At 40.6% G+C, this 23032-nt stretch overlaps 1 protein-coding gene across 2 annotated transcripts; it reads right to left on the minus strand.

Annotated features, from left to right (window-relative positions):
* Positions 1-205: 205 nt before the first annotated feature.
* LOC100026088 (rano class II histocompatibility antigen, A beta chain-like) lies at positions 206-7100 on the minus strand. Of its 2 annotated transcripts, none has more exons than XM_001376782.5 (6): positions 6877-7100; positions 2766-3035; positions 2143-2418; positions 1463-1573; positions 1023-1046; positions 206-555 (listed from the first exon to the last, which is right to left on the minus strand). In XM_001376782.5, the coding sequence occupies exons 1-6, from the start codon at positions 6974-6976 to the stop codon at positions 542-544; spliced, it is 795 nt and encodes a 264-aa protein (XP_001376819.3). In that variant the 5' UTR covers positions 6977-7100; the 3' UTR covers positions 206-541. The 2 variants fall into 2 exon arrangements, with proteins under 2 accessions (XP_001376819.3, XP_056673937.1); XM_056817959.1 differs by having other exon boundaries at positions 206-485; positions 6877-7094.
* Between the last annotated feature and the right edge of the window lie 15932 nt (positions 7101-23032).

A 23032-nucleotide genomic window follows, 5' to 3' on the forward strand; every position in this document is an offset into this window, starting at 1 on the left:
ATGCTGGGAACCACATAAGATACCAAGAGGAATATGGCATGGACAGCTACAGTTTGTGACACATGAGCTGGCCAGGTCTCAGCCCCAGGATCCATTAATCAGATGCCTCTTCCTTTTCCTTGTACAGAGAAGGGTCTTGGCCCAGCCTTTCTTGCTTATTTTCTTAATATGTGTCCTCTAGCACTCCCAAGGGCACGAGAAAGGATATGGATGACATTTTTATTAAGGAAAACTACAGAGAAAAAAAACCACATTCTTAATGCAGTAAAGTTAGCAGTGTAACAGGGAGTCTACATGGGAAGGGCAGAAGCAGACTTCCTTTGCCCTCAGGCTCTGTACCAAGAACAGAGAAAACATCCAGAACAGAAGGTGGAAGTCCCAGGGTCTTTGGAAAGAAGGAGGATGGCAAACTGCATCCAGGTCCAAGAGAAAACTGGCTCCAAGGCAATCACTGAGCTTCAGCCCTGTCCTGGGTTATGGGGACCCTGGGCAGGAGAGCAGAGAAAGGAGGTTCTCACTTTGAAGGACAGAAATCCAATGTTCACCTCAGCAGACCTGGAGGAGGAAAGAGAGTTGTTACAGACTGTAGACCCTTGAAACAGCATCTTTTTCTCCAGGGAAGAGAGAAAAACTGATGGTACCTTGGAAGTAGTGGCCTCATTCACCTACTTTTGCCTTCAAATAAACACTGGAGATTTACCCACGTTTCTTTTTTAAAACACAGACTTTTGATCTTTTTCTACCACCTGGAATCCCGAGGTGATCTCTAAAAACTCTGATCCCAAAGAGAAGGGACACTACCTGCAGCAGGACTTCTGCTGAATCAAATATCTGGAGAATAGTACTGGAAACATTCTGTAGCAACAGGACAAAATATCCCCCATTCTACCATGACCCTCCCATTCCAAGGAACCCCACCATGTTCCAATTATGGATCAGAAGAGCCTAATGAGAGAGGATCAGAAACAGTCACACACATTCCTCTAGTCTGAGCACAGGGAGGAAAGGAACAGGGACATTACCTGCAGGCTGAGGCCCAGCACGTCCTGATGTAGGAGGGGAAGAATGGGAGAGAGAAAGAGAAGAATACCAGGTCATAGTCAGTGGGAGGATTTCTACCCTAGACTTAGGATTCCCATCCACCATCCCAATAGGAACCTAAACTTTAACCCAATTATTTCTGGGAAATTTTCATCTTCATCAAAAGAGAGGGGGAAGTTCAGAAGTTGTAAAAGCCTAAGTGTCTCCTTTCTTTGTCAGATCCAATATGTGGATCTCATGATACCACGGTTTGGAGTGACCCCAGTGTCTCTGGGCTTTCACCTAACCTCCTGATATAAATGTCCTCTCTGAGATAAGAAGAACTAAGGCCAATGCCAGAGCCCCTGGCTCAGTGGAGACACATCTTCCCCCATGGCCTGAGCTCAGTGGGAGCCACACCCCCTTCTCCCATGCTCCTCACCTTTCTGGCTCTTCAGATAGATGATCAGTCCAACACTGAGGAAGATCAGCCCCAGGACAAAGCCTCCAACTCCACTCACAAGTTTGCTCTGGGCAGATCCAGACTGGGCCCCTGCAGAGAGCATGCTTTGGGGTCACCACTTCTCAGCCACTCCCTCCCACCCTCAATCAGTGCATCCACCAGGGATGTAAAACCTCAGGGCCCAGCCTGGTTTGGGGGAACTAAGAAACAGAGGGAAGCAGGACAGAAGCCTGGATTCCATCTCCATCTGAGGAGGAAACGGAAGTAAAAAGGTCCAGCGGGTTCAGGGTTGAGGCAGGGAGAATGACTGCTTCTCTGAGGACATTTCCCACCTCTTCATCCCAGGGATGTCTAAAGGCTGAGTTCCCAGAGGTAAAAGTGATCTCTGCTAGGGGAAGGGACTCTCAGGAGAATTTGGGTTCTCAGGAAAGGAAGGAGGAAGACTTGTCAAGTTCCCCATGTTAAGCAATAAGTGTTTCCAGAAAGCCCCCAGTTCAGGGAATGCTCCTTGGTGCAGGCAGGGAGCTCTGCTGGGGAGGTGGGGAGGGGAGGAGAATGCTCATGAACATTTACTGAAGGACTCCAGAGCTGGAGGCCCCCCAGTCCAGGAGTGCAGGGAGGGGGCAGGCTGGGGCCAGAGGAAGGAAGTTGGCTCTCACTCCATTCCATAGTGATGGGGCTCTGGAGGCTGGCATGCTCCACACTGCAGGTGTAGATGTCTCTGTTCTGGGGAATCGTCTCCAACATGACCAGGGTCTGATAGGTCCAGTCTCCATGCTGGATCAGCCCCGTGGAGATAACCCCAGCTGTCTGCTCCTGCCCGTTCTTCAACCATGTGACCTTGATCTTGCTTGGATAGAAGCCAGTCACAGAGCAGACAAGCAGGTGCTGCTGGGCCTCTTGCTTGGAGGGCGAGACGGTCACGTGGGGCTGGGCTGGGGGGAGGGGCAAAGTGTGAGGAGACAGAGCAGCTTTTGTGTAGAAACTGCCCCTTCCTTCTGATGGGAATCCCCCCTGCCTGTCAGGCCAGTCCAGCTCAGGCTGGGACATGCTGTCAGTCATGCAGTGGGTCAGGGCCTCCCGGCTATTATTGTCCCCATAAGAGACTTCGGGGCTGCACAGGGTCCTCCTAACCCAGACTTTGTCAGCAGCCCCTTGGGGGCGGGGTCCCGTCACGGTGGGGGAAGGGGGATAAGGCGAAGCCTCCTCTGGTCAGGTGAGGTCACAGGGTTAGGTCTTGGGAGGTCCGCTGTGGAAGTCAGAGGGGGGAGGGGTCACTTACCTCTTCTTTCCAAAGTGAAGGGCTTGTCTAACTCGTAGTTGTGTCTGCACACCGTGTCCACTGCGGCTCGTTTTTGCTCCAGGATGTCTTTCCGGCTGTTCCAATACTCGGCGTCTGGCCGCCCCAACTCTGTCACAGCCACGTGTTTCCCCAGCTTACTGTCATAGCGGACAATCTCCTGGTCATTGTAGAAGTGTCTATTCACGAGCCGCACTTGCTCGGAGCCGTTGGTGAAGTAACACAGAGACCTGTACCGGTACACGAAATCCTCTGTGGACAGATCAGAGCAGCATCAGATCTGGGCTGACTGACCAACTCGGGCCTCGTGACCAGGCGAGGATCTTCGGGGTCAGTGCCTGACCTGCTGGGCCAGGTTTCTGAACCCTTAGCATGAACCCCCACCAAGCCTGGGGGTGGGGCCAAACCGGCCTATTTTGGGACAGGGAGGCCACGCCTCTGCCCTGCCCTCTCTGCACGGAGGGCAGGGGCCATCTTGGGTGTGGAGGGTCTGAGAGAGCAGCAATGCCCCTACTGCTCCCCTCCCCCTGTCCACAGCACCTGACCTGGCCCACTGTCCAGTCCCCCAGAGCTCCCTCCAAACACTTCCTCCCTCCACTCTCTGGGATAATGGGGGATTCACAGGCAGCTTGAAGTTGTAGTTTGGGCACATGATCTAGAAAATGTTCACCTATGCTGCCTGCTGTGAGGATCCCAGAAAACCCACAGCACATGCCCGCACTCCCACAGAACCCTCACATGCATCCATCCAAACGTTCGGAAACAATCATTATACACACAACCCTCACACACCCACACACAGAAACAATTCTCACATGCAGAAAAAGGGGGAAGAGGAAGAGCAGGTAGACACAGAATGTCACATCTGGAAGGACCTTCTAGAGACACAGACATGAGTACAAGGAGGACAAGGGAAGAGGCTTTGAATCTCCCTCTGGGGCTATTTCCCCTCCTGATCCTCCTCCTCCTGGTACCCTGTCCTGTACAGTGGCCCCAGCCCCAGCCCCAGCCCCAGCCCCAGCCCCAACCCCAGCCCCAGCCCCAGCCCCAGCCCCAGCTCCAGCCTCAGCCCCAGCCCCGGCTCTGTCTCTCTCTCCCAAGATCTTCCTCCTGCCTGAACCCAGCCTCTATTCCCCCCAAACCCTGACCCTGGGAATCTGAGCCCCAATCTCCCAGGACAACTGCACAGACCAGCAGATGACCTTCACACTGGCACAGTTGTTCTGGTAGGGGACCCCAGATTTCCTTTTGTACACCCCAAACTTCACATGTGGAAATTCCTTTCCTTCCCTGAATTCTTGTAATGGTGAGGAATAGATGACTTTGGGCATCAGAGACTCACGATAAGGCAAGACCCCCAAGAGGAAACTTCTCCTTGGATTCTCCTCTAGAGTTTGAGATGGACACAGATATACACCTTCAGGCTATGCTCTGATACCATCAGGGTGTAAACTAGGACATCTACTTGTTCCCTAAACTATTCTAGACACCCCTTGTATCTTCAGAACACAAACCTGAGTCAGATAACAAACATCCCCTGTCTAACCTCATTCCATTCCCTCATTCCTGGTCATGGAGCCCTTGTTGTCAAAATATATAAAAGACCCAGAACACATCTCCTGGGGAGGCAGCATCCTACCCATGCTGGCTCCTCAGCCACTTCAACAAGAATTCCAAATGAATAAATTTCTCTTTTTATTTCTAAGAAAAGTTATGGAGCCTTGCAAAGGGTACCTGTCCCAAACCTCAGTTCTCCTCTCCCCCACCCCCAACAGTTCTACCCTCAATTGTTTCTCTTCTTGAAAAAAGTCCAATTTATCAACCTTCCTTTAAGAACATCTAGTGCAGTCCCTCCCTTTCAGAGAGGAGGAAACTGAGAAGCCACCTAAGACTTCCCAAAGATAACAGGTTACTAAAGATCACAACTGGGACTGGAGAACAAGTTCTCTGACTCTAGACCCAGTATTCTTCTCCAATTCACATTGCTTAGAAAATACTAATCCATACACCACTTTGGGAGGAAACTAGGTAAAAGGCTTAAAAAAGAAAACAAGCTAAGCCCAAGGAATCTTAGGATAAATAAACAGCTCTTAGAATCTAAGCTTGGTGAGGGAGAAATTCTAGTACTGAAGAAAAGGTGATTGCTACCCAATGGGACATTGTTTCATGGCACAAGAGAGTCCATTAAATTCATTTCAAAATCATAAAGTCTCTACTGGGCATAAAACATTTTGAAGCCCTAGAAATACAAAAATACCCCCCATATAACCTCCTTGTTCCATTATTATAAACCAGAATATGGAGAGAATCACATAGATACAAATAAAAGAAAAGAAAGGATGAAGGTAAAGGAAAAGAATGGGTAAAGTGGTAAGAGAAATTTGAGAAAAATTTACTTCATCTGCCTAGAAGAACAGATTTGGGGTGTGAAAGGTTGGGCCAAGATGATTGGAAGAGTCCAAGCTTAACTGGAAACCAGGAATCTTGGAGAAATTCCCTAGTTCCAACATGTTATCTCTAGGGTCCTGGAAAGGTGTGTTCCTGCCTCTCTGCACCCCACTTTCTCTTCAAAGTTCCCATATCTCACTTAGTTTGGAGTAACAAGTTGTTTTATGAAATCCTGAAATTTAACTTTGTCCCATGGGAATTTGCTTTCAAGTTGCTCCCAAACTGACCCTTGTCCCAGACAGGACAATAAGCCATCAGTACACCATTAAGCAATCAGAATAGGAGTGAGAGATACTTAAGTCATAAGTATCTTTTAAGGTCTCCTGGTTTGTTTGTTTGTTTGTTTTTTAGTTTGGGGGCATCTCCCAGATACTCCAGTTCAAGGCTATGACTTCCCAAGCCCCAGTGTAATTAGTCAGTTATCTCTCTGGTTCCTGAAGAGTCTACAAGACTCCCAAGTTCTTTTGTTCCATGGAAATTCCCATGATGAAAATTCCCATTCCTGAAGCATTTTTCTGGGAGACATTGTTCACAATCTCAGAGCCTAGCTCAGGGTGGTATTGTGGGAGCCCATGTCTGTGTGGTGGCCCTAAGAACTCTGTCTCCCTTGTCCTGATTAAAGACTTATTCTTTTGTATCTACTTTTGTGGTTCTGTTTCTCCAGGTTGACAGGAGTATGTCACTCCTATGGGACCAGACACACCAGTTAAAGTCAAGGATCCAGGACACATATAGAGAAGGGACTTGGACAAGGTAATCTTCACCTTCATCTTTGACTCCCCCTAACATGATAGTACTAGATACTCCAGGGACAAGAACAGTGAGCAAAGAGTGATTCTATATTAGATGAATTCAAGAGAGTGTAAGATAAGGGACTCTGAGGAAAGAGAGAACAGTATAACCCGGGAAGATCAAGGAAGCTTTCACAGAGGATGAGGCACTTCAGTTGTTCCTGGAAGCAAGTCAAGCCCATTATAGTCACCTAAATCGAGGCAGATATGAGGAGGGAGTACATTCAAAGGATGAGCAGTAGATCGTACCAATACGTGGAGAGAGATGAGAGTCACATTCTGAAGAATGCTGAGAGAACAATTGAAATGGAATGAAGAGTAATATGAAATGAAACTGGAGAGCTGGGTTGGATTATGAATGTGAGAGCATTAAAAGCTAGAATGAGGAATTAGAATTGATCCTAGAGATAAAGGAAAGACACAGAAGATTTGAGAGAACTTTAGGAAGAGAATTTGATATTTGTGTGAACAATGTAGTGGAAAGAGAAATCAGCAGAATGGGCTGAGCATTGAGAAAATACAGATTAAGTGAGAGATGAATTTTCTCAAGGGAACCTTCTCAGTCTTCAAACAGTCCCTCTCCTCAGTCCCACTATCATGTTAATGGCATCAGAAACACATATTGATCCCAGACTTGCCTGAGGATGCCCTTGGTGTCTTTAGGACTCTGATGTAGTCCCCCGACCCACCATAGATCTCAAATGGTCATCTTGTTTTCCTAAGGAAGGATTCCTACCCAGGCTCTCCAGTGGCCTCTTTTCCACAATGAGAGAGATTGTTCCACCCTCTTGGTAGTTCAAGGTCTCTCTCCCCTGTGGGAGCTATCATCTAGAAAATAGTATTACTGTACTTACCTGGGATGTCCCTGGCCCAAGAGACTGGTAGACAAAACATCATCAATGTCATTAACAGACCAATTTTCCAGAAACTAGCAAAGATCCAAACAGCAACCATCTTGGAGGAGAGCAAGATTTGAGGGAATAAACAAACTTTAGGCTGGATGGACTCTACCTAATCAGTAAGACTTAGCACCCAGCTTGTGGGAGAAAAAGATACTGGTGCGTTTTCAAAGTCCTCTTAGCATTGAACAATGAATAAAAGAGGAACCAATAAGCTTTAAAGCTTAGCTGTGTCATCTATCTCCAGGCAACAGATTATTCTGAAGGGACTGATAGGACACTTTTCTTGGCAGAAGAAACAAGTTTCTTAGATCCAGTCCCTTACAACCTCCTAAATCAGCTTGCTTTCTCATTTATCCCTTGCTTAGCAGATATCTTTAGCCTCTAGCCTTCTCTCTTTAAAATGTACCCCCATTAGAATGTGGAGTCTTTGATAATATATTTGTTTCTCCAGCCTTTAACACAATACTTTGTACATAGCAAGACACAATTAAATTCTTTAATTGCTTTGTTCTTTCATCCACACTGACTTACAATAAAGAATTTATATGCACTTAATGCTTCAGGTTACAATGTGCTGTGTATATAATAACCCTCACAACAATTCAATAGTGCCTTTATTGAAGATTTGTTGATCAAAATTTTTCATATGAGTAAACAAAGACTCATAATACTCACTTAATGTCCCAGAGCTCTGGGAGGACCCAGCAAAGGATTCAAAACCAAGTTCTCTTTTTACTTTACCATTCAGCCTCCAAATCAGAAAAAATCCCTTCACCTTGCTGATCAATTCTAGTTGCTTCTAGCTCTATTCCCAACTTCAGAAATGAGTGCTATTCAAGACCATTTCTGTGTCATGGGGTGAATTTCTTACTGATGGATTGCAATGGGGCTCATAACTTTAAGAAATGCCAAAAATGTTCCCCCAAAGATCCTCAAACACCAACTGTCTTTTTTGCCTTTTCTTAAACTGCCCTGGCTCCCTAGAGCACTCAGACCACTTTAGAACACTAGAAAACTTTCAACAATATCTCTCACTGAGAAAACTTCCTTCATTTCTCATGCAAGACAAAATACTCTAGGGCTTCATTGCTTTACCTATTTTCTGTCTCAAGAATTCTGTCCATGTTAATAATTTCTCTTTCTCCTTCAAGACCATCAAGAAGTAGTGGTTCTCAACCTTTCTAATGCCGTGACCCTGCAATACAGTTCCTCATGTTGCGGTGACCCCAAACCAAAAAATTATTTTGGTGGCTACTTCAAAGCTGTAATTTTGCTACAGTTATGATTCGGAATGTAAATACCTGATATGCATTATGTATTCTCATTGCTACAAATCAAGCATAATTAAAACATAGTGATTAATCACAAAACCAATATTTAATTATATGTTGAGAAATATTAATCCAGCAGGAGGCAGCCTGCATGCTGGGGTGGGAGGTAAGTCCTGCCTGGTGGGGGGGGGGGGGCGGTCTGCAGACGCTGCCTTCTTCCTGTCATCTCCCTCCAGCTCCAGCTGAGGCATCACTTTGCTGGGGTTACTCAGCTCCGTTATCCGCTCCAGGACTCGTTCTTAACCCCTCTGGAGCCAGCACCGGGTGCTCTCTCTGGGTCTCTGTTTGAGTCCGGTCTCCAAGCAACAGGGTAAATCCATTGCCCCTCATAGGGGGAGGGCTGTTGATAGGTAACTAATATTAGTACAATGTGCGGGCAGCAGGGTCCCGTTCTTTCGGAGATCTTGTTGTAAAGTAGTGCAATTTCTCAGAGGCTAAAACCATTGGAAATACGTATTTTCCGATGGCTTTAGGCAACCCCTGTGTTTTGGTCATTCAACCCCCCAGGGGTCCCAACCCACAGGTGGAGAACCACTGATCAAGAGGATTGCACTTCCCTGAGGCTTAAATGCCTTGCCTTTCCCTTTCTTGAAGAATTGATTTGAAGGTTTCTTCCCCTTTCATTGCTACAACAATCATTTCTGCATGAGAAATTTCCAGAGATCGATTTCTCTCCTCAATCTCTTTCCCAATGTCTAGCTCCATAGTTTTGATGAACTCTAGTACTTGTCCACTAGAATAAACCTTGACCTTTTGAACAACCTGGCTGTGATTGTGATTGGATTTGGAAAATGCTACCCCTATAAATGCTAATTAATTCTTCCCAGGAGTTATGACTATAGCTTCGGAAAGTTCCATAGGAAGAAGGAGCACTCCTCTTCCTCATTTCACCCTTCTTTCTTCCTTGTAACTTGAGCCATGTTCATTAGGGATATTTGCATTTCTGTATCCTGTAAATGTGTAATTCACTCTATCTAATTTGGACCACTTAGAGAAGATCATTCTCAAACAAATTGTTCTCAAAGAAAACTTGTTCTCATCCACCTTTACAGTTCTTCTCATACCTGAATAGCCATCGTCTCACTCCTCAGAGGGTTGGAGACCTATTGGTCCTCTTCATCCTGATTTAGCCTGCCTGGGAGAGGCTTACTGGAGTGTGGCTGCTGTACTTGCTACAGCTTCAAGGAGCCACAGATGAGAGTATGGTGTAGGTGGACACCAGAGGAAGGGAGGAACTCTGAAAGAGAATGCAAGCTCCCACTCAGGGGTACTAGTCCTCTGGGAACAGCCTGGACACCTCTGAGAACACACAAGAACAAGGCACACCAACTCTGGGCATCTCGCACTGCAAAGCTACCAGTGGCCTCTCCTGACACCATTAGGTGCTGGGCTCTCCAGTGATATCATCAAGCAGCTACTTTCTTCTCTAGGCTGGGGAGCTGCTATTGCTGTTTTCTCCTGACACTCTGCTGCCATCTGGTGGTAATCAGTGACCATAATGTCTCTCTTGTCTACTGCCACCTGCTGAAGTGTTTTAAGAGAATACTATCGTCCCTCAAATGCTGGAAAGAAAGTTTAAACCATTTCTGCAGACATCTAGGATTATCACAGTCATCTCCAGCGAGGAAATCAGCAAGAGCTAAAAGAAGTCCTTAGGCCTAAAGGACCAGTCGTAACAATTCCTTCTCTTCTCTGATGTTTGGAATTTATGTCTGAGAAGTTGTAATTGTTGTGAATCAATATCATATCTGATGCAGGAATATGATCAAGGGTAGATAATTTAATGTGTCAATAATAAGTTTAGTCTATGCTCATGGTTAATTTATTAGATAATTTTTCTAGCAATTTAATATCTTTGTGAAACGTTTGATTTTCCATACCTTCTGAAATTCACTCATTTTCTCAAAAAACTTTCTTTATTCCCTAGGTAATAGAAAGGGATAGAAAGGGAAGATGGATGACAGATGAAGATTGAAATCCAAGGAAAACTGTAAATTTATGAGAAACCATGCAGAAAAATAAGTATACACACACACACACACACACACACACACACACACACACACACACACCTCTTCTTTTGCCCCTCTATATTAAATGACTTTGGGACCTCAATAACTCCCATGGATTAATTATCATAACTACTTTTATAATAGATTTTGTATTTAAATTCTTCAGAACTGTTTTACTTCTTGTGCACAAAAAGAGAAGCATATTTGAGAAGGCAACCAACTAAAAATGTACATGGTATTTATTAGAAAATTCTTATATTACTTTTATGATTATATAATAATATTTACATAATATAATTGCATGATATGATATATTGTTATTTGAATAGATCAATGTTCTTCGAGCTATTAAAGATTCTTAAGAATTGCTAAAACATCTCAAAGGAGTTGTGATGCTTTAATCTCACATAGAGTGCTAGGAGTACACTAACATATATAGGTTCTTTCTGAGCTTTTAAACGTTGCTATTAGCAATTCTAAAACACGGATTTGTAGTAAATGAAAATGTGCTTTGAATTCAAATGATTGAGGTAGATTAAAATTTCATATTAGATTACCATTTTGAAAAGCTAGAATATAAATGCTTGAAATGCATGGTCCTTGATAACAATACAGAAATAGATCCATAAAACTGAATAGTTGAGATTACAATTTAAGATTTGGATGGTATCATTTGGAAAACAAATTCAGGTATAATTCAATTTCTGGTCTTTTTTCCAGTGAAATGTCTCTCCAAATAAGATACTTATGATGAGTGAAAGTTTATAGATTATTTGGCATTAGAAAAAAGTGTTGAAAAATTCATGGACCTGAAAATTTGTTAGCTATGTGATCTTACAACAAAGTACTTCAATTTACCAATTTATAATATGGAAAAAATAATATCACATTTCTAATTAATATTTAATTTACCATACCATGAATACTTATTGATAATAATATTTATTGCATTATGATCTGAAAAAGTTGCATTTATTATGTCTACTTTTCTGCATTTGTTTGTGATATTTTTATGCCTAGTACATGTTCAATTTTTATATATGTACCATGTGCTACTGAAAAGAAAGTATATTTCTTTTTATACCTATTCAGTTTTCTCAAGTTATCTATTAAATCTAACTTTTCTAAAATTTCATTCACTACTTTTACTTCTTTCTTCTTTTTTTTTTTGTTAGATTTAGCTAGTTCTGAGAGGGGAAGGCTGAGGACCTCCACTAGTATAGTTTTACTGTCTATTTCCTCCTTAAACTCCTTTAGTTTTTCCTTTCAAAATCTGGAGACTATACTATTTGGTGCATATATATGAAGTACTATTTCTTCATTGTCTATAGTAGCTTTTATCAAGATGCAATTACCTTTCTTATCTCTTATTCAGATCTATTTTTGCTTAAGCTTTGTCTGAGATCATGATTGCTACGCCTGCTTTTTTTTTTGTCTCAGTTGATACCCAATGGATTCTGCTCCAGCTCCTTATGTTTACTATGTGTGTGTCTACCTAGCTCAAATGTGTTTCTTGAAAATAACGTATGGAAGGATTCTGGTTTTTTGTCCAATCTTCTATCTGCTTTGCCATGTGCAAGGTCCAGCCTCTCTTGCTACTCCAGGGGTTCCAGATAGTTGGCGTACGGTCAGTCAAGAAAATAACAAATGGAACATGGTACTGATTCCAAAACCAGGCAGGTCAAAAACAGAGAAAGAAAACTATAGACCAATCTCCCTAATGAATATAGATGCAAAAATCTTAAATAGGATACTAGCAAAAAGACTCCAACAAGTGATCAGAAGGGTCATCCACCATGATCAAGTAGGATTTATACCAGGGATGCAGGGCTGGTTCAATATTAGGAAAACCATCCACATAATTGACCACATCAACAAACAAACCAACAAGAATCACATGATTATCTCAATAGACGCAGAAAAAGCATTTGATAAAATACAACACCCATTGACTTCACCAGAGAGAATTCCAGCCAGAGACTGTTTCAAAGGGCCTCTCTCCAGAGCCTCCAGAGGGACAGCGTCCCCTCAGAGGAGCTCCAGCGAGACCTCCTTAGAGATTGTCCTCCAAGAGCTTCCCTTCTCCAGAGCCTCTCTCAAGAGATTCTTCCCAAGCGATCCTCATAAGAGCTTTCTCCAAAAGGATTGTTTCGAGCTAAATCAATTGTACAAAAAACCAAGCCATTCTCCAATTGAAAAATGGACAAGGGACATGAATAGGCAGTTATAAGATAAAGAATTCAAAACTATTAATAAGCACATGAAAAAGTGCTCTAACTCTCTTATAATCAGAGAGATGCAAATCAAAACAACTCTGAGGTATCACCTCACATCTAGCAGATTGGCTAACATGACAGCAGAGGAAAGCAGTGAATGCTGGAGGGAATGTGGCAAAGTAGGGACATGAATGCATTGCTGGTGGAGTTGTGAATTGATCCAACCATTCTGGAGGGCAATTTGGAACTATGCACGAAGGGTGATAAAAGACTGTCTACCCTTTGATCCAGTCATAGCACTGCTGGGTTTGTACCCCAAAGAGATAATAAGGAAAAAGACTTGTACAAGAATATTCATAGCTCATGATGGTCTACTTAAAGAATCCTAGAGATTCAACCAAAAAGCTAATTGAAATAATCAACAACTTTAGCAAAGTTGCAGGATACAAAATAAACCCACATAAATCATCAGCTTTTCTATATATCTCCAACACAGCTCAGCAGCAAGAACTAGAAAGAGAAATCCCATTCAAAATCACCTTAGACAAAATAAAATACCTAGGAATCTACCTCCCAAGACAAACACAGGAACTATATGAACACAACTACAAAACACTCGCCACACAACTAAAACTAGACTTGAACAAATGGAAAAACATTAACTGCTCATGGATAGGACGAGCCAATATAATAAAAATGACCATCCTACCCAAACTTATTTATCTATTTAGTGCCATACCCATTGAACTACCAAAATACTTCTTCACTGATTTAGAAAAAACCATAACAAAGTTCATTTGGAAGAACAAAAGATCAAGGATATCCAGGGAAATAATGAAAAAAAAACACATATGATGGGGGCCTTGCAGTCCCTGACCTAAAACTATATTACAAAGCAGCAGTCATCAAAACAATTTGGTACTGGCTAAGAAACAGAAAGGAAGATCAGTGGAATAGACTGGGGGAAAGCGACCTCAGCAAGACAGTATACGATAAACCCAAAGATCCCAGCTTTTGGGACAAAAATCCACTATTCGATAAAAACTGCTGGGAAAATTGGAAGACAGTGTGGGAGAGACTAGGAATAGATCAACACCTGACACCCTACACCAAGATAAATTCAAAATGGGTGAGTGACTTAAACATAAAGAAGGAAACCATAAGTAAATTGGGTAAACACAGAATAGTATACATGTCAGACCTTTGGGAGGGGAAAGGCTTTAAAACCAAGCAAGATATAGAAAGAATCACAAAATGTAAAATAAATAATTTTGACTACATCAAACTAAAAAGCTTTTGTACAAACAAAACCAATATAACTAAAATCAGAAGGGAAACAACAAATTGGGAAAAAATCTTCATAGAAACCTCTGACAAAGGTTTAATTACTCATATTTATAATGAGCTAAATCAATTGTACAAAAAATCAAGCCATTCTCCAATTGATAAATGGGCAAGGGAAATGGATAGGCAGTTCTCAGATAAAGAAATCAAAACTATTAACAAGCACATGAAGAAGTGTTCTAAATCTCTTATAATCAGAGAGATGCAAATCAAAACAACTCTGAGGTATCACCTCACACCTAGCAGATTGGCTAAAATAACATCAAAGGAAAGTAATGAATGCTGGAGGGCATGTGGCAAAGTAGGGACATTAATTCATTGCTGGTGGAGCTGTGAACTGATCCAACCATTCTGGAGGGCAATTTGGAACTATGCCCAAAGGGCGACAAAAGAATATCTACCCTTTGACCCAGCCATAGCACTGCTGGGTCTGTACCCCAAAGAGATAATGGACACAAAGACTTGTACAAAAATATTCATAGCTGTGCTCTTTGTGGTGGCCCAAAACTGGAAAACGAGGGGATGCCCATCAATTGGGGAATGGCTGAACAAACTGTGGTATATGTTGGTGATGGAATACTATTGTGCTCAAAGGAATAATAAAGTGGAGAAGTTCCATGGAGACTGGAACATCCTCCAGGAAGTGATGCAGAGCGAGAGGAGCAGAACCAGGAGAACATTGTACACAGAGACTGATACACTGTGGTATAATCGAACGTAATGGACTTCTCCATTAGGGGCGGTGTAATGTCCCTGAACAACCTGCAGGGATCCAGGAGAAAAAAACACCATTCATAAGCAAAGGATAAACTATGGGAGTGGAAACACCGAGAAAAAGCAACTGCCTGAATACAGAGTTGAGGGGACATGACAGAGGAGAGACTCTAAATGAACACTCTAATGCAAATACTCTCAACAAAGCAATGGGTTCAAATCAAGAAAACATCTAATGCCCAGTGGACTTACGTGTCGGCTATGGGGGTTGGGGGGGAGGAAAAGAAAATGATCTATGTCTTTAACGAATAATGCTTGGAAATGATCAAATAAAATATATTAAAAAAATATTCATAGCTGTGCTCTTTGTGGTGGCCAAAAATTGGAAAATGAGGGGATGCCCATCAATTGGAGAATGGCTGAACAAACTGTGGTATATGTTGGTGATGGAATACTATTGTGCTAAAAGAAATAATAAAGTGGAGGAATTCCATGGAGACTGGAACAAACTCCAGGAAGTGATGCAGAGCGAGAGGAGCAGAACCAGGAGAACATTGTACACAGAGACTCATACACTGTGGTACAATCAAAAGTAATGGACTTCTCCATTAGTGGCAATGCAATGTCCCTGAACAATCTGCAGGGATCTAGGAGAAAAACACTATCCACAAGCAGAGGACAAACTGTGGGAGTAAAAACACCGAGGAAAAGCAACTGCTTGACTATAGTGGTTGAGAGGACATGTCTGAGGAGAGACTCTAAATGAACACTCTAATGCAAATACTAACAACATGGAAATGGGTTCGAATCAAGAACGCATGTGATACCCAGTGGAATCATGCGTCGGCTATGGGAGAGGTGGGGGGGGGGAGGAAAAGAAAATGATCTTTGTCTCTAATGAATAATGCTTGGAAATGATCAAATAAAATATTGTTTTAAAAAATAACAAACGGAAGATAGCTGTATATTTTTCGGCCATGGGCATGCTTTGCACCTGATAGCTGCTTCACCATCCCCAGGCCTAGTGTTTATTTTTATACTAATTTTTTTGGCATATAGATACATTACCTAACACACATGTCAAAATAGAGATAATCAGAAAAGTGATACATTAACTTTTAGCAAATCACTTGATTAACATGCTATATTCTTCTATTGTGATTACAAATTCTTGACAGAATAAAAGTTTCACACAAGATAAATGATTTCATCACAGGTAGCTTAATTTTCTCATCACCCTTTGAGGAGCTTGACCTTACAAACAATCAAGGAACTTTACTTATTACTTTTAATAAAAAGAAATAATCAATCAGAAATTCTTAAAGACAATTAAACAATCATAACATTGAGGTTGAGAGGTACTGAGAATACAATTCAGATTTAATATTAGATTGATCATTTTTCAGCATTTACTAGGGAGTTTCTCAAGAGGAAGAATCAAGTCACTGAGGCATGATGAAGTTTGGTATATCTGTATATTTTGTATAGGGCTTTATGATTGATTTGTATGCTGGCTTCATGAGAATAAGTTTCTATGAGTCAGAAAGTTTTGGGCTTGGCTTGTAGCTAAGATTTTGCTGGGAATTATGTACCCAAGTAAAAGTTAACCCATGGTAGTCTTTTGGGATTGGGTTTGAGGGTCTGATCTTTTGGTGATGTTTTGGGGAAATAGACTACAGGTATTTGGCTCTTACATTATTCCTTCTGAGATTAGGGGGGAATTGCAATCATGTTAATTCCATAGGTAAGCGATGTTAATGAGAAAAGTCATGCAAAGGGGACTAAGTGAGCAATCACATCTTGCCAAGGGGCCTCTCTGTGACCTCTTTAGCTGCCATGAGTGACATTGTCAAGACATCGTGGCCTGATGGCTCCCAGCACTGCTTCCCTTTTATTGGCGAATTCATTCCATTTACATTCACAGTGATGATTACCATGTATGCATTTTCCTCCATTTTGTTTTCCTCTTTTAATCCTTCCTTTCTCCTTTTACTCTTTTCCTCCACATTAGTGTTTTGCTTTTAATCACTCCCCCATTCCCCCTCCCTTATATTACTCCTCTTCCCACTACCACCTTTCTTATTTCCCTCCTACATCTCTGTAGGGTCTTTTAATCACCCTCCCCAATTTCTCTGTCCCTTATATTACTCCCCTCCCAACCACCCCCTTTCTTATTCTTATTTTACTTCTCCACATTATAAGATAGGATTCTATACCTCAATGAATCTGGCTGTTCTTCCATGTCTGATCTAAAACCACTGAGAGTAATGTTTAAGTATTACCCGTCAAAATCCTCACCCTAGACTCTGCTATAATAGATTTTGCCCCCTACACCTCTTTATGTGATATAATTTATCCCATTTTAATTCTCTCTTCCTGTTCTCTTAGTGTAATCCTCTTTTTCACCCCTAGATGTTTTTTACCTATTATCCCAAATAGCCTACTAAAATACCCTCTGTTTATCCATACTTCTACTAACTACTATGATAATGGGTTAGATTGTTTATAAGAAACACATTTGAAGCAGTTTACACACAGAGTAAAGGTTCTTACTGGAGCAGAATCAATTGGGCTTCAAATGAGACAAAAATAGCAGGAATGGAAATCATGATCTCAGACAAAGCTAAAGCAAAAGTACATCTGATTAAGAGATAATTACATCTTTAAAGGAATTACATCTTGATAAATGGCAGCATAGAAAAGGAAGTGAATGGAATTTTAGAAAAGTTAGATTTCATATCTATCTGGAGAAAATTAAATAGGGATAAAAATGAATATACTTTCTTTACAGCAGCACATAGTACATCTACAAAGATTGACCATGTACTAGGGCATAAAATCAGCACAAACAAATGCAGAAATAATAAATAATATTTTATAATATAATGAAATAAAAATTATAATCAATCAGGGTCAATTGAGGAGAAGCAAATGAAAAATTAATTGGAAACTAAACCATCTAATTCTTCAAAATGGATGAGTCAAAGAGCAAATCATAGGGAAATCATTGTTTTCATTAAAGAGAATGACAATGAGGAAAAAACATGTCAAAATTTGTGGGATACAGCTAAAGCAATACTCAGGGGAAAATTTATACCCCTGAGTTCTTATATCAATAAAATGGGAAAAAAGCAGATCAATAAATTGAGCATACAACTAAAGAAACAAGGAAAAGAACAAATTAAAAATTCTCAATTAAAGACTGAATTGGAAATCCTAAAAACCAAGGGAGAAAGTAATAAAATTGAAAGTAAAAGCTTTTGACCTAATAAATAAGATTAGGACCCAATTCTATTAAACATCAAATAAAATAGAGTATTGGCTAATTTGACTAAAAAAGAATGAAGAGAATTAAAATAACAGTATCAAAAATGAAAAACATGATTTCACCTCTAATGAAGAGGAAATTAAAGGAATCATTAAGAGCTATTCTGACCAATTATATGACAATAAATTTGATAATTTGGTGAAATGGATGAATGATTACAAAAATATATTGCCTAGATTAGCAAAAGAGGAAATAGAATACTTAAATAATCCCACCTCAGAAAAAGCACTTGAACAAGCCTACTTGATTGAACAATCTACTCCCCACTAAAAAATCCCCAGGACCAGATGGATTCACAAATGTATTCTATCCAACATTTAAAGAAAAACTAGTCTCAATATTATAGAAATTATTTGGGAAAATAGACAGAGGAGTCCTACCAAATTCTTTTTATGATACACATATGTTGCGGATACCTAAGTAAGGAAGATCAAAAACAGAGAAAGAAAATTACAAACCAATTTCCTCAATGAAAATTGATGTAAAAAATTAAATAAAATATTATGAAAGAAACTACTGCAATATGTCAAAAGGATTATTCACTACAACCAGGCGGGATTTATAACCGTGTTATGATTAAAATTGAGAGTCTGGTCATAGACTTATTGATTTTATTTAATCAGAAAGGAGTAGGAGAGAAAGATGAAAGAGTGAGAGTGGAGATATTATGAGAAAACACCTTAATCTAACCTCTCCAATTACCTTGCTGTTCTGCTGCAGCTAACTGTTAGCACCAACACAGAAATTGAGATCAAAATCCAGTCTGGCCTCAGTTTATCAAACTTTCTCTCTGTCCACTGACTCTCACATGTTAAACCTCATTGGCTAACTGTCTCCCTTTCTCCTTTGTGAAACAAAATGGATAATCTGTGAAACTATATTTCTGGTTGTGGTAAATGGATACTCTAGCAGTGACTAGAGAGCTGCTAGGGGAACCTTCAGGGATGCCCATTTGTTATGGAGATAGCAGTACTTCAGAGATAATGAGAGATAGATGGAGAGATGCTGCTAGACAGAGTACTCTCTGGGGTTTGTCTATTAATCCCTAATGGCTATTAAATCAAGATATTTCCTACCCTTCTCCTCCCTTCACCTCCCAATATCCACCCACACCTCCCTTTCCCCTCCCCCGATCTTAGTCAGCCAGCTTCTTAGCAACTCAGGGGAACTGAGATTTCAGAGAAATATTCTTCACTCTTCCTTTCTTAAGTAAAGGGGTTTATTGGTAACAGCAGGATGGGGATTGAGGGTGAGAGGGATGAGGAATCTATAAGGAGAATTAGGAGGGTGTGGGAAATGTCAGTTTTGTCACCGCTGTGACACAGAGACAACCAGAGAGATGGAGGACAATGGTTAACTCTTCTTTCTTCTTCAGTCAGATAACCTCTGCTTGAGTAATTCAAGTCCAGACTCTGTCAAATCCCAAAGGTCTCTCTCTGTCTAGATCAGAAAAAGGCCAGTCTCTTTTTAGTCAGGAACCCAGAGAAGAGATTTCTCCCTTGGTCAGTAACCCCAGAGAGCCAAAGACTCCTCAGTTCACCTCCCCTGGCCAGTTCCAACTGCCTCTCCTGGGAACATTCCGTTTGGAATCTTTACCTTGATTTTGCAGATCAGGTCCCCAGCTTTGTTTCTTGAATGCTTGGCTGGTCTTGCAAATCCTCTCTTTCTTCAAGCCTCTTCCACATTTGCCTGAGTCACCCAGGGGGCATCAAGTCTGCCTCCTGCCTCATTGTCCCCCATCTCAATTGTTGGTTTTTCCTGACAACTACATCAGGTACCAGAGTTTTGATTCTGTCCTCATGATCAAAGTCCTTTCAATAATTTCCTTCAAATAACAGGAATGCAGGGCTGGTTTAATATTAAGAAAACCATTCACATAATTGAATATATCAACAACCAAACTAAGAAAAATCACATGATTACCTCAATAGATGCAGAAAAAGCCTTTGACCAAACACAATACCCATTCCTATTGAAAATACTAGAAAGCATAGGAATAGAAGGGTCTTTCCTCAAAATAATAAGTAGTATTTATTTAAAACTAGAAGCAAGTATCATCTGCAATGGGGATTAGTTAGAAGCCTTCCCAATAAGATCAGAAGTGAAGCAGGGATGCCCATTATCACCTCTATTATTTATTTTGTACTAGAAACACTAGGAGTAGCAATTAGAGAAGAACAAGAAAATGAAGGAATTAAAGCAGATAATGAGAAAATTAAAATATCACTCTTTGATGATGATATAATGGTATACTTAGAAAATCTGAGAAAATCAACGAAAAACTAGTTGAAATAATAACTTTAGCAAAATTGAAGGATACAAAATAAACCCACACAAACCATCAGTCTTTCTTATATTTCCAACAAAACTAAGTAGCAAGAGTTAGAAAGAGAAATTCCATTTAATATCAGTCTACACAATATAAAATATTTGAGGATCAGTATGCCAGTACAAAGTCAGGAATTATATATTATTATAATTACAAAACACTTTTCATACAAATAAATTTAGATCTAAACAACTGGAAAAACATTAATTGCCCCCTGGATAGGCTGAGCTAATATAATAAAAATGAAAATCCTGCCTAAATTAATTTACTTATTCAGTGTTATACTTATCAAACTACCAAAAATATTTTATACAACTAGAAAAATTATAACAAAATTCATCTGGAAGAACAAAAGGTCTAGAATATCAAGGGAAATAATGGGGAAAAAAGTGAAGGATGGTGGCCTAGCAGTACCAGATATTAAGCTGTACTATAAAGGAGTAATCTTCAAAACAATCTGGTACTAGCAAAGAAATAGAAAAGTGGATCAATAGAATAAATTAGGGGTAAATGACTTCAGCAACCTAGTGTTTGATAAACTTTTTAAAGATTCCAGCTTTTGGGATAAGAACTCACTATTTGACAAAAAAATACTGGGAAAATTGGAAAACAGCATGGCAAAAATTGAGTTTAGATCAATATCTCACACATTATTCCAAAATAAGGTAAAAATGAGTATATTATTTAAACAGAAAGAATGATATTATAAATAAATTAAGGCAACATAGAATAGTTTACTTCTCAGATCTATGGAGAAGGAAAGAATTTATGATCAAATAAGAGCAACAGAGAATGTTATAAGATGTAAAATGAATAATTCTGATTATATTACATTTAAAAGTTTTTGTACAAAGACAATCAATGCAACCAAGATTAGAAAGGAAACCAATTTATGACAAATTTCTCTGATAAAGGTTTAATTTCCCAAATATATAAAGAACCAAGTCAGATTTCTAAATGTCCAAGTCATTACTCAATTGATAAGTGGTCAAAGAATATGATTAGGCAGTTTTCAGTTCAAGGCATCAAAGCAATCAATAATCACATGAAAAAATGGTCTAAATCTCTCTTGTTTAGAGAAATGCAAAGTCAAATAACTCTGAGGTACCACTTTATACCTATCAGATTGGCCAATATGACAATAAAGAAAAATAATAAGTTTAAGAAGAATGTGGTGAAATTGGGGCACTGATGTATTGCTGGTAGAGTTGTGAATTGATTCAACCCTTTTAAAGGCAATTTGGAATTAGGTCCAAAGGGCTTTAAAAGAACGCATGCCTTTTGATCCAGCAATACCACTACTAGGTCTGTATCTCAAAGAGATAATGAAAAATGGGAAAGGACCTGTCTGTACAAAAATATTTATAGCTGCTCTTTTTGTGGTGGCAAAGAATTGGAAACTAAATGGATATCCCTCAGTTGGGGAATGGCTGAACAAATTGTGGTATATGCTGGTGATGGAATACTATTGTGCTATAAGGAATAGTTAAAAAGGATGATTTCAGAAAGAAATAGCAAGACCTACATGAACTGATGCAGACTGAAATAATCAGAACCAGGAGAACATTACATACAGTAGCTGAAATTTTGTGGATTGAGCAAATGTGATAGGTTTTGCTACTAACAGAAATATTATAACAGAGAATAATTCTGAGGGACTTGGGGAAAAGAATACTATTCACTTTGAGAGAAATAACATTTGGTGTCAAAGCCCAGGGGGAGAAGAGCCCTAGAGGCTCAGACTAGAGGGTCGGGGGTCCTTTAGGTAGGAGTGAGAAATAAAGACAAGAAAAAGAGCGTTTGCGGGGTCAGAAGGGCTGCAGAGCTGATGGCCACTGCGAGCAAAGTTTATTGAATAGGGGCAGGGTTTATAAAGGAAAAAAATCACAGGAATGGGGGGGGTGCGTATTGCAAGAATACATGTAGGGTTCAGTCAGTTCATGGTTAAAAGAGTAGAAAAACATGTTTTTCTCAAGACTGTTTTTCTGGTTTTTCCCTAAGGTACTTTGTCTGCTAGAATAGAGGAGATGTTTACATTCCAAACTTTGTCCTTAGACCTGGAACATTATTTGCATGGCTTGGACCTTTGCCTAATTTCTTAGGCCTCAAGCTTGGTTTGTTTCCATCATCCTCCCCCCCCCCTTTTTTATTTGTTTGAGCTGTAACTTAAGTGGCAGATGAGTGGTAGTTTGCAGCTGCCCAAAGGATGCTATAAAGATTTTAATGAGACAGGGAAGAGCAAGGCATGGGATAAAAGCTATACGGCCTATTGCTCCTATTGTAAGGGCAGATGGGGGCTGGGGCAGGAGGAGAGCGAGGAATAATAATGTTTTTACACAGCAGTAGGGTGGGGCTTTGAAGCACATATTATGTGATATTAAAGGGAATCATCCTAGATAAGGGTTAAAGAAGAAACAAATAATTGAGTCATGATCTTCAGCGGAGAAAACAGCCCCACTGTGGTTGCCTATACTAAGGGTTTTACATAATAAGACAAGAGATTAGTGTAGGAAGGGTGAACAGGGAAATCCCATTGCACAGATTGCACAAAGGTAGGGTTAGGCACATATGCCCAGTCAGTCTCTCCTTTTACAAATGTTACAGTAAGGAGAGCTATGAGAGCCACAAATAAGGCCGCTGGTTTCTTGGAAGGGGGCGTTGGTGGTAAAATAACCTTCACTGTAGCAATAAGGTGTTTGATCTGTCCCCATGTTAATAGGTCAACTCTTTTAGCTTCTTGGCTTGCGATTGTGACTAGAGATGGAGCTGTTGAATTCTTTGTGGCAGGTTGGGCAAGTTATTTCAGTGGCTGGGGGATGGACCAGCTGCTCTGG

The sequence above is a fragment of the Monodelphis domestica genome, chromosome 2 (assembly GCF_027887165.1).
Source record: "Monodelphis domestica isolate mMonDom1 chromosome 2, mMonDom1.pri, whole genome shotgun sequence".
NCBI lineage: Eukaryota > Metazoa > Chordata > Mammalia > Didelphimorphia > Didelphidae > Monodelphis > Monodelphis domestica.

Bases quoted from the DNA above. Each gene is read 5' to 3' on its own strand.
- LOC100026088 (XM_001376782.5), bottom strand. From the start codon at position 6,976: ATGGTTGCTGTTTGGATCTTTGCTAGTTTCTGGAAAATTGGTCTGTTA. The intron at 3,036-6,876 runs GTAAGTACAGTA...ATCTGTCCACAG, and splicing joins TTGGGCCAGGGACATCCCAG to AGGATTTCGTGTACCGGTAC. The intron at 1,047-1,462 runs GTGAGGAGCATG...CTCCTACATCAG, and splicing joins CTATCTGAAGAGCCAGAAAG to GACGTGCTGGGCCTCAGCCT.